Below are 12,787 nucleotides of genomic sequence, written 5' to 3' on the forward strand. Positions count from 1 at the left end.
ATCAGATCATCAATCTCCAACATTAACTCTCTTTTACCCATCACTTTGTCTCACCAATTCTTTCGACTTCTCGTCTCATTATCTTACATTTTTACTTCGATCAAATCAATAATCTCCAACATTACTAATCTCTTTTACCTCTCACTTTGTCCATTAATCTCCAATCAACCATCTCCAATATTATCAATCTCTTTTATCCTTCACTTTGGCCCACCACTCCCCATTCGACCTTTCATCTCGTGACATTGAAATACAAAGTTCTCTATGTAGTAAATGGTTACCAACTCAACTTAGTCATGTCATACATTAATACCAATATTCAGACTTAGTATGTATTCAAATTGGCAATATAAAACCCGACTTTTATATTCTCATTTAGTTAATAAATTAACTTATTCCATATTTATCTATCAATCTCAATCGAACTCTCATCTCATGACCTTACACTTTCACTTCAATTAAATCAATTATCTTAAACATTACCAATCTCTTTTACTCATCACTTTGTCCCACCAATCCATATTCAACCTCTAATCTCGTGACCTTACACTTTTACTTCGACTAAATCAACCATCTCCAATATTACCAATATCTTTTACCGCTCATTTTGTCCACTAATCCTCAACCAACCATATTCAATATTACCAAAATCTCTTTTAACCCTCCCATTGTCCCACTAATTCCCATTCGACCTCTCATCTCGTGACCTTACACTCTCACTTTCAAATCAACCATCTTCAATATATTCGACCTCTCGTCTCGTGTCCCGCCAAAATCTCTTTTACTTCTCACTTTTCCCGCTAATCCTTAATCGACCTCTTATTTTGTGATCTTAATACTTTCACTTCGATCAAATTTGTGCATGACCATAAAGAGTCGCCAAGTTTGAGTAGAAAAAATATGGACTTATACATATTTAATTCTGCTTGATTGAAATGTGAGGGAAATCAACTTTATGTTATAAAAAATTAAAGTAGAAATCGAGACTTTATAGACGACTCCATAACTTACCATCTCGTAAAATCTGAGAGATTAAGATATTCAAAGAGAAGTTATCATAGGCCTATTTAGAGTTTTTTGATTTCTTATTAACCTCACGACTAATAGTGACCACATAATTGTTTTTTTTTATAAAAATGAGGAAATATAAATTAGACGTATGCGCATCACATTTAGAGATTTATTCGAGTTCGGTACTTGGTTAAGTGTGAGAAATAGTTCTTGCGCTATGTCCCACAACACCCCCTTGGATCTCTACAAAATACTTTTGGCCTTTTTAAAATAAAATGTATGCTTTACATTTTGTGTTTTTCATTTTTTACAAGTATACCATAAATCTAAGGTTGAATTTATTCACTTTTGATGTGAATTTTTGTGTGTTTATGTAAAATAATAAAAGAAAGTAAATGTACAAATATGAACCAACCTAAATCATAGGAAAATAAATCACACATAATAGTTATCCTAAGGATCAATAGGCTAAGAGTTTAGAAATTCCATATTTAAGGTTATTCTAAATCTATTCGATTTTTAGAAATATTTGAGTGTTTATATTTCGTGGAATGTTTATATTTTGGGGTTTTTATATTTTTGTGTATTGATTTTGAGATTTCATAATTTTATATGCTGGTTTTAGAGTTTTATAATTTTGTGTTTGATTTTAGAATTTATACTTTTGTGTTTGATTTTAAAGGTGTTATGATTTGGTTCAATTTTAAGTTGTGTTTGAGTTTTAATTTTTTTAACATGTGATTAAATAAATCACAAACTTACAAACATTCAAAATCAAACAAAAATTAAAAAAAAACTAAAGAAATGACAGAAATATAAAACAAAAGAATGGCAAAATTAGTGCATCGGAAAATGGCCAACAATGTCTTTGGATCGGGTGAACGGTAGCAGCTAAGCAACAACGACCAGGCTAGAATTTTCGGCCGGAAGCGTCAACAAAAAGGACCAGCACCTCAACAAAAAGGACCAGCACCTCAACAACGACTTGATTTATATGCAAAATAAGAACATTGAGTGCAAAAAATTTAAAAATTAAACCGATTATAAATTAGATTACCGGAAATTTGTAATTCTTGAACCATTCTCAAACATTTTCGGTCAAGGCCATTTTATTTATGTTAAATTCAAATTTTTCTGGGATCAATTGATTAATATGTTAAATAAACTATTAGTGCAGAGAGATTTGCAGATTGAATTGATTTTGAATTGGATAACCGGAAAATGTGTAAATAACTAGTTTTTAGGGTCGGTTTTGATTATTCTATCTTTCTCGGTCAAATAATTCTTGTTCAACTTTAATCTTAAAATTCTATAGACTCAAAGGTTCAAAATAATATTTAAACACAATGAGCCAATTTTTTTTAAGATCAAATTCAAATTTGAAACAAATGACAGGTCATGACACAAAATGTCCATTTTGGTTTTTTTTTTTTTTTTATGGTTTTTACTTGTTTTCGGTTTCTTGTTTTTATTTTTATTAAATTTGTTTTTCTTGACTTTATTTACATATTAGATAAATTTTACACTATTAACCAATTAGGGCAGAAAGTTTAAATTAAAAAGCAATGATCAAGAAGCATGCAAAATTAAGGAAAGGGAACATACAAATCATGCATAATCTTATTAATGAAAAGACAAAGCAAAACAAATGGGGAATCAAGATGCCTTGCATGATAATGGCGATCTTCATTCAATGAGGGTTGGGCGAGACCTCTTAAACAATAAATTTTTGTCACGAAACTTTTTTTTATGACATTTTTGTAGCCTTACTTTTGTTTCCGAATATGACAACTTTTTAATTTTATTTATTTATTTCTCTATTTTACCAAAGTGATCTTATATTAGTAAAAGTTGATTAACACTAAAAACACATAATCCCAATAAATATATATGAATAAAATAAGTTACTAAATATTATTTATATTCATTAAATTAAATTTTAGGAAAATAATATATTTATTTTTTTCACAAAATTGACTAAAATTTTATTTTTAAATTTAGTTTTTTAGAAAAGAAAAATACATGTTTCCTAAAACTAATTTTTAATGAATATGAAATATTGGGATACTTTATTTAAAAAATAAAAAGAGAAATGTAGGTATAAAGATATAATTTTTTAAATAATAAACCTGCAGATCATATAACACTGAAATTTCACTTTAATTAGAAGCAAAATGCAGTAACATATTTTTCTATATATATATTTATTTCAATTTTGGTCCAATTTAGAAATAAATCACGATTTATTTACCAATAGGGTGGGAATATATATATATATATATATATATATATATATATATATATATATATATATATATATATAAATGTCTATTTGGATAGAAATGTGACAAATGTCCCTACTTCAATTTAAAATTTTAATTTTTTTTTTTTTTTTTTTCCTTTTCTCTTTTTCCTCTTAAGAATAAGGTTCATGAGAAGTTGGAAAGACATTTTTTTTTTTTCAGTACATAGTTTTTCTAGCATTGGAGGATGTCTTATTTTTTTTCTTTTCACAATTCAGATTTGAGTTGGTATTATATTTTGTTCGATGCAGTATCTTATTTAGCTAGATCGAATTTTTTATCCCGAACTTTTGTGATTCGAATAATTCTTCTCAATCTTTGGTGCATCGTTTGCTGATCATATCTTCCGATTGTGTTGGTAATGTTTTCTTGAGTCCGTGTTTGTCCCTTTAGTAGCAACAAGGAGATGAAGTTACCGGGTCTAAAGATGTTTTTCATTTATCCAATAAATAGTCATCGAATAAGATCTTTTATTCGGAAACCCTCTTACAAGTATCCTCCCATTATTTATACAGGTTTCTCAATTTTTTTACTATATATGTAAATGGTCAGTTATCACTTGACATGACATTTTTCGGCGTTTCTTATCAACCTTCGGTCAAGGACAAAATTCAATGCCGCTCATAATATTTTATAGAGATTCTTTCGACACCGTATGATTAGTTTGTTCGGTTTTCTCTAGTTCATCACTCATCGTTACGGATCTTTGAAGTCAACTTCAAGAAATTGTTAAGGGTCTCGATGCCCGCTACGGTTAGGCTCGCAGATTCTGACAATGCAACATAGTTGGACTTTCATGTCGATCCGAATGAATCATTTTTTTCACGGAGATAAATCTTGTCTGTTAGGCAAGAGGATATTGCTCGCGGATAGAGAAGGAAAGAGTGGTGTTGTCAATAAAAATAAAGATGGAAATGAGCTCTTGAGTCTTGACCCTCCAGCGCCCGCCTAAGCTCGGTCTGCCAACGAGGGGAAGATTTACAAAGAGGAAAAATACAGTTGGAAGAGCAGCAGCATTCAGAACGAGTTCCACAAATATCTCATGAGACTGAAAGGCGGTGGTTCAAATGGATTTCATTGAGGGCCTTTGTTTGGTAGGGCGGGACGACTTTGTTTGCGTTGAAGCTCAAATTCCCATCCTTTGTTGTAACATTCAAGGTGAAACTTTAATATGTGTTGGCATGAGGTGTGATCTTTTCAAGGTCGTGTTTAAGTTCCAAATTCCAACATCACACGTTACTTTGTAATATTTTGAGGAATCTCTTTGCCATACTTTGGCATGAAAGTATGAATTTGTGTGATATTCAAGTTGAAATTTATGGCATTCGAAAATGATATGTGACCTGAAATTTAATGCGATTCGGCAACTCCTCATAGTCGAAGTTCCCATCCCCTGGAGGTTTACAAGAGATTCGGATACGGAAGAAGAAGAAAAAGAGGGAGTGGAGTCCTGTATCACCTGACAATACGGATCGAAAAGTCGGCCCCCAACCAAAAAAAGAATCTGGAACTACCTTTCCACTATAACCATTAAGTCAAGTTATAAAAGTGGACTGGATGGACCATACTGAAAATAAATGCAAGTAGGGATGGCTGCGATTATAGGGGTGTTCAACCGGTCGGTTAAACGGTTAAACGGTTCCGATTTTACCTTTTTTTTACAAACCAGTTAACCGACCAATATTGGTATCGGTTTTATTAGTTTTGGAACCATTGGTTCCGGTCAGTATCGGTCGGTTAACCGGTTTAACCGTAAACCGATAATTCAATTTTTTAAATTAAGTATTAAACTTATTAAATAATTTTATTTTTCAAAATCCTTGTTTCCGCCGTACTTTTATACTATTTTCCATTTTTATCTATATTATAATATAATATTTTATAGATATATTTAAAAATATTTTATAATATATTATATTATTCTATCAATATAATATATTTCAAAAGTATCTATTTTTAAACTAATAACCGAATAAATTAATTTTTTTTTAAACAATTTTATATAAATTATAATTAAAAATTAAAAAAACTAATATATAATTTTTAGATATATTATAAATAATATTTAACAATATATATAAATATATATATATATATATATTGTTAAATATTATTTATAATATATCTAATATTTACAAAAATAACTAATATAAATATATATGATTAAATTATTACCGATTTACCGGTTAAACTGCTAGAAAAATAGTTCAACTAAAAACCGAACCGTTTAACCGGTAAAAAATCGGTTAATCGAAACCGTTAGAATCGGTTAACCAATAAACCGGTAAAATGAAACCGATAAACTATCGGTTCGATTGGTTTATCGGTTTTCCGGTTTTTTTGCACAGCCCTAACTGCGAAACCTGAATGATTGCAAAGGAAAGAAAAACACTAGTTAGTAATTGAGTAACAGACTAAGCATTGTTAAGAGCTCAATGAATGCAATGATTCTGGGTAATTTCCGAACTCTAATGAGGAACAAAAAATCACCCATGAAAGCTATGGAAGTAAGGATATAAGCATTCATTAAAGCAAAGTAACTTGATACACGTTCATGGGTACTTCCTTGCTTCATCTTTTTGACCTAGTCACTCTCTTGCCTTATAGTTAGAAGTGTTCAATAAAATTTGTTCTTATTTTGATTTTCGTTGATATCGATGTAATTTAATTATCGATAAAAAAATAAATAAAACTCTTTTAAGCGATAAATTAGGATTTGGATTTTCAAAATAAGAGAATTTATTTTAAAACTTATCCAGTAAAGTAACTTCTTGCAAAAAAAAAAACATGGCGCATATTCATTATATATAATTTAATAATTAAAAGTATTTAGAAAAAGAAAATAGTTCCAAAGAACTCAAATCAAATACACTTTTTATTTTTCTTATATCTTGTTATTCAAAATGTGAAGAAAACTTAACTTTGAGATCAAATAATTTATGATAATATATATATATATATATATATATATATATATATATATATATATATATATTGATTTTATATTGCTCTTAAATATTTTCTTTTAATTTAAAAAATGACCCATGCAATTATAATTAAAAAGAGAATTACACTCACACAAACATGACACTACAAAAGGGAGGATAATTTTTCACTAATATAAATCATTAACATAGCTACATATTATTATTTATTTATTTTTTTGATTTAGTATTGAAATATTTTTTCCCCTCAAATTATTACCAAACTTGTTAACATGACAAAATAATTCATTTTTTTTTTTAAATACGTCTAATCCTTTGTAATAGAAACCAAGAGCCTAAGAGTTTGTCAGGCTTACTCTAGTATAGGTTACCCGTTGTACCTGAATTTGTTTTTTTTATAAACTCCTTTTTTAGTATATATAAATTAGTATTTTGTTTATAAACCCTTTTATCTCGGGCTCTAATACTTGAGTATTTTTAATGTGATATCTACATCATATTATTTCTTTTTTTCTTTCATTTTCTTTGAGGATAAGACATTTTTATTTATTTATTTATTTATATATATATATATATATTATTATTGTTATTATTATTATTATTATTATTATTATTACATTTGGAGATGAAGAATGATCGTCATTGTGAGTATCAATACGTATAAAAGAGTTTTCTATAGGACCACTTTGATTATAAGAGTGACTATTACTGTGGAATCTTTAGACCAAATGAACATATTATAGTAACTAGCATAATGCATTTTAGTTAATATTATATCCATGTTGAATAACAAAATCATAAGGAATAACAATGCCCTATAAAATTTTATAATTATATCAATGTTAAAACACGACAATAACATATATAACAATAAAAATAAAAATTAACATCATGAAAATTGTAGCGATTGAAAATTCAGTTTTCCTTCAACACATCCATGACTTGTTTCTCCACCACCATACTCCGGATTCATGACACCCACCAAAAAAGAAGAGAAAGATCAAATAGTTGGAAAACAGGCATAGTAAGATTCACACGACTAAGGGTCCTAGGGACAGAAGAATGAGACTATCCCTAGAAATTGCTAGAAGAAGGTTCTTCGACCTTCAAGACTTGTTAGGATTTGACAAAGCTAGCAGAACTGTTTATCGATAGCAGCCATTCATGAACTTTCAAACAGTTCTGCTGGTTTTGTCGGTGTTTCAAACACTCATCCTCATAACGTAATTCGTCAAAGGTAATAAAAGGAAAGTAACACTGCAAAGTGAACATTTCTTGAGACAAATCAATGAATAATTTGAGACAACAATCAACATTTGACAAAACCCTTCTTTACTAAAAAAAAAAACAAAATCAAGAACTCTCTTCCTCTTTCTGGCTATTATAGTACAACAACTTACATTTTTTACCTTCCATTCAAAACCTAAAATGAAATATATAACCATTTTTACCTTGATACAGTAAAAAACAAAAATTGAAGGAATTTGTATATGTTATAGTCCAAAGGTCTTCGAGATCCTATCAGAAAGATTAGCTATCATAAATCCCGCAAAAACCTGTAATAATTTCCAGGACGTCAATACCAACTTAAAACATGACAATACCCAAGTTTGGTGATTAATCATTTTTATTACCTGGACTGAACCGAGAACATAAATGGCTGAATAATGCCGGCCATGAATAACCATATCTGCGACCATAGCAAGTGGGATCGTGAGAGACATGCCCAAGGTCGCTACCAGTGGAGTTGTCCACACAACGCATAATGCCCTAATATGAGAGACAAATACTTTAGTACAAGAAAGCAAGAATATCTAGTTTATTTGATATAATATATGTTCCATTGTTTTGGCTTTACCAAAAGTAGTCGGAGACCACGCTTCCAACAAATCCATTGGCTAGAACAACTTCGTCCATTTTAGCTGAATGAGGAATCGCAAACTTGGGTTCGATTCCTAGAGCTGTCAGCGGCAATACTAAGAAAGAGGAGCAAAATCAATTAGAGTCTAAGCCAAAATTAATAATGAGATATGATCAATATGTAAGATATAGCTAAAGATAATTAGATATAAATAGTAAAAATACTGTCCCATTAGGAACACTTTCTGGAGCTGGATATACGTCTGAACGAGAAAACATTAACAAATCTATGAATATATGTCTAATTTAGTTATTTTTAAGAACAACGTCTCATCAAAATCAACGTCCTGATGATATTCTTGACAATAAAAATGTTTCTAAGGAAATTTATCGACGTTTTCTCGTCCAAACTAGGGATGGCAATAGGGCAGTAAGTGGATTTATCCTCCTGTCCCGTTCTACATGGGAATGTTTTTTAATACCATCCTCGTCCTGTTCGGGTTTGGAAAATTTCCTCAGGGCATCGTTTATACCATATTCTCTAAATAATAATAAAATCTATGATAATATTATATAAAATAATGTTTTTATCCCAAATGGTTAATCTCGTGTTTCGGAATTTTGTATTGCTTTTATCATTAGGCTTAAACAACTATCATTTATATCATATTGCATACTTTTTTCAAAAAATAAAATAATGTTTTTATATAGAATATTTAGTATAATGCGCTATTGATTTCACTATTATTAGTGAGTGATAATGGAATAATTCCATCATATTTATAGAGACGGACATAATTCACATGTATATTGGAAAAACATATTATTAAAATGTAAACTTACAACTCTTATAAACGTGAAGAATAAATAAATATATTAACGATGTTATATATTTAGTTGTGTTTATTAGTATTTGAGGTGGAGTCGGGGCGAGGGACACAAACACCATCCCACCCCATCTCCGGTTAACTACCAGTCAAACCGAGAAAAAATCAAATTCAAATTGGAGACTGCGGGGCGGATTATAATTATCATCATTAGTCCAAACTAAGCTTTAACTCCAGAAGGTGTTTCCAAATGGGCCCGTGTAAGGTAGTGTTGTGCAATGAAATGAATGATGTAATCTCATAGTATCCATTTTCTCTTTTCAAGCCTAAGAACTTCATAAGCATTTTTTTTTGTTAGATTTCTCTAAACCTTCTATTTATAGGTCGTTACGTAATGGGGATAAAAATCATTTCATTTATGTTTTCTCAGCTGGGTGTAGAGCCATTTGAAAACAGTGTATATTATAGCTTAATTTAGCCAAGATCCAGATACGCCTAAAAAATGCGTCAACAGTGTTAAAAAGTGATGGTTTTTTTCCTTACCGAGCCACCATAAAGCTACGAGCGTAAACAAACCCATATATCCAAACAACTTTTGCAAGTCAATCTTTTCTCCATCCTCGCCAGCAAACTTCTTAAGAAGCACTGCAATAACAACTCTCTAATGAGAATCAAAATAAATGACATCAATTTGAATTCACCAAAACAGATACCGACCAGTAAACAGTCCATATGCCACAGCTGAGAGAAGGCCAAAAAGATCACCTACAAGAGTGCGTTTCCCATTTCTTCAAAAATAAACAACAAGTTCAATTGTCAGTCCAACACCCTGAAATGTACGAATAAGCAACTGATAAAGAATATAACATGTTAACAGAAAATGAATTAGTTTCAAATTTCAGGAAAGTGAAAATGAAACTTGTTATGAAGTGCGTATACCAAGTGAATCCATTTGTTATTCTCAGTAGATTGAAATTTAAAAAAGGTATACATTGATATCACTGAAAAGCGATTACAGAAACAAAACAAAATGAAGGCTGACAAAAATATATATAAGACTAAATCCAATCTTACTCCGAATTTTTCCATCGTTCCTGGGCTTGTTTGATTAGAAAGTGGATTATTTATGTCAAATTCAATAAGTAAATACCCTTGGTATTTGATAGTTTAAGACTATTATAAATAATAAGATAGGGAAGATATTTAAATTAATGATTTGATGAGAGAACTGATGGTTGATGAGATGTTGAATCCACATAAAAAAAGCCCTAACCGCACTTATTCACTTTCTCAGACCAAGAGCTTGTTTGATATTTAAAACCTATTTTTTTGGAAAAAAATTATTGCTTCATGAGAAAGTGAATTATTAGGGTTAAATAACTAAAATATCCTTTGTATTTAATATTTAAAATATTATAAAAAAATTAAACATGCTTTAGTATTTTGGTTGATGATCTGAATGATTCATTGATGAAGTAACTGATAATGGGACAAGAGGTCAGACATCTCATCCCTAACCAACCCCATTCATTGTCATGTCATTTCCGAAGAATGAACCTACCCACCAATTCTAGTTGACTTATACACATACTTTTCAGCAATATTCTCGACAACAATAATTTATCAATTGCATCTAAGAATCTATAGAATGCAAATGGAAATTGAAAAATACGGAAAATTAGAACATACGAAGAAGCATTCATGGAATCGTCTGCAGCCCATGTCTTTCCCAAAGTTGTCATGACAACACCAGCCATGCTGATAAAAACAGCAACCACCTTTGCTACATTCAATGAATCTTGACCAAGAAACACACCAATGAAGAGAGTGAAAAGTCCAGAGGTTGAAGATAACACTGTTGTGCTCGCCACACTCGTACGTGCAAGCGCAGCATTAGACAAATACTGCAAAATAGAAGAAACAAAGATTGTGAAGTTCCTCGGGTTGTTTTGATCTCTGAAAAATCAATATTTGTTATGTTTGTGAAAATTCACAATGATCTAAAACAGAAAATATGATCATCATGATTCATGATCCAAAAAATAATCTGACTATGATAGTGAAAGAAAGTTCGATACTAAAATAAGTTATTTCCATAGCAAATGAAGAAACAAAAATCACACTACAGAAAAAAAAAAAAAAATCAATTTTAATTCTATTGATTTTCAAATGAGTTCATGATTGGGCAGAGATGGTAACAAAATAGACTTTCCAAATAAGCTTGCTACAACATAAAAGAAAAACGCCATCAATTTACGGTTTACCTCTGTAACAAACCAGAGAGGAGCAATGTAAAATCCGTACTTCGCGATTTCCTTGTTCGTAAGCTGTTTTGTAGCGTCGTTTTTATGCTTAGGAACAAAAGGCAACCCTTCTTCCTGAGCAGAAAGATCTACATCACTGTCTCTTTTAGTAAGTGAACTTTCAAGTTCAATCTCAAAGTTTTTACGATCGCCAATGGATTTTAAAGGAGAGCAACAAAGTGTCGTTGAGGTTTCAGAACTTGCTGTTGTATTTTTCCCACTTCTAGATGAACGTTTCTTTATTATATTGTAAATGCAATCCTTAATGAATGCTAATGGAAGATAAATCACCAGCAAAGAAGCTCCTAAATATGTCACTGCAAATGGCTGCTTATAGTCTGTAAAAATATCCTGTTCAAGAAATGATATAGATATAAGTATTTCAATGTAAGCAGGCATATGCACACAGCAATTGTCCAATGAACTTACAAATTCTAAGATCAAGAATTATTGAACAATCAAGATCTCCACCATAACATTATAACTATTTATTTATACTTTGATCACTTAAGTAAGAATCTTTCCACTTGAACTACCATAATGGGTTACAATATAAATCTCACCAAATAGATCTTTAAAGCAAATACACATATATGCACTTCTCTAATGGCTATAGAATAGAAATTAAATCCAATTTGTTAAAAAAAAAAGAGATTACTGAAAGATTCATCTGAAAAGACAAAACTAACAAAAAGCAAACAATGATAAATCCAAAAGCATATACTGATAAAATCTTAAACCCTAGTTTTTTTACAAGAATTTAACCTGAGTAACTTCAGCAGAGGTAACCCATATGATGACAACTGCAGCAATAAGAAACAACCCAGCTCTATACCTCCAACCCATTGACAATTAAGCTCAGATCTTAACCAGATTTATCAGGAATTCAAGTGAATCTCGCTTTTTAGATCGATTGGAGGTCGAGGGCTAACCTGGAGAGAGAGAGAGAGAGAGAGAAAGAGTGGAGAGAAGGGGGTCAATGGTGTTGAAGTTAAGTTAGATGCTTTTTAAGCTAAAAGACAGATAGAAAAAGAGCTTAATACAGAATACAGTTTCATGGTGGAACGGATATTCATATCCTCCTCCTCCTCAACTACTACCATAGTAAGTATATAATATGTGGGTTTTTCTCACTTGACTTTTACCTTACCTTCATCACGTCTGGCGCTCTGGATCGTCTTCTTTAAGATGACTTTAGCTTTACTCCTTTTCAATTCATGCATTCTCTTTCTCTTTCTATGTAACTTCTTTACTTTTTCTCTCCGTTATATCATAAAACCGACATTTTAGTTCTCATTAAACTATTCTTTATTAAACTTATTCCAATATCTAATATTAGTGTGTTTAATACTCATATTTGGGATTTTCAAAAATAAATTTAATAAATTTAAGAACTCTTTGTTATTAAAATTATAAAAACAAGTTATGTATTAACGATTTTAAATATTATTAATTTATTATTTATTTTTTTATAATAAAAAAATAAAAAATTTTATGTAGATGTAAACATTAAAAATCTAAGTATCCAATTTATAAAA

The 12,787-nt window shown here is 30.3% G+C and overlaps 1 protein-coding gene across 2 annotated transcripts; it reads right to left on the bottom strand.

Annotated features, from left to right (window-relative positions):
* Window positions 1–7,490: 7,490 nt before the first annotated feature.
* LOC124932068 (uncharacterized vacuolar membrane protein YML018C-like) lies at window positions 7,491–12,466 on the bottom strand. 2 transcript variants are annotated; one of them, XM_047472672.1, is made up of 9 exons: window positions 12,400–12,414; window positions 12,015–12,181; window positions 11,211–11,600; window positions 10,636–10,850; window positions 9,664–9,734; window positions 9,490–9,591; window positions 8,118–8,235; window positions 7,894–8,029; window positions 7,491–7,815 (listed from the first exon to the last, which is right to left on the bottom strand). In XM_047472672.1, the coding sequence occupies exons 2-9, from the start codon at window positions 12,093–12,095 to the stop codon at window positions 7,753–7,755; spliced, it is 1,176 nt and encodes a 391-aa protein (XP_047328628.1). In that variant the 5' UTR covers window positions 12,096–12,181; window positions 12,400–12,414; the 3' UTR covers window positions 7,491–7,752. The 2 variants fall into 2 exon arrangements, with proteins under 2 accessions (XP_047328628.1, XP_047328627.1); XM_047472671.1 differs by having other exon boundaries at window positions 12,015–12,466.
* Between the last annotated feature and the right edge of the window lie 321 nt (window positions 12,467–12,787).

This window comes from Impatiens glandulifera, chromosome 3 (genome assembly GCF_907164915.1).
Source record: "Impatiens glandulifera chromosome 3, dImpGla2.1, whole genome shotgun sequence".
Lineage (NCBI taxonomy): Eukaryota > Viridiplantae > Streptophyta > Magnoliopsida > Ericales > Balsaminaceae > Impatiens > Impatiens glandulifera.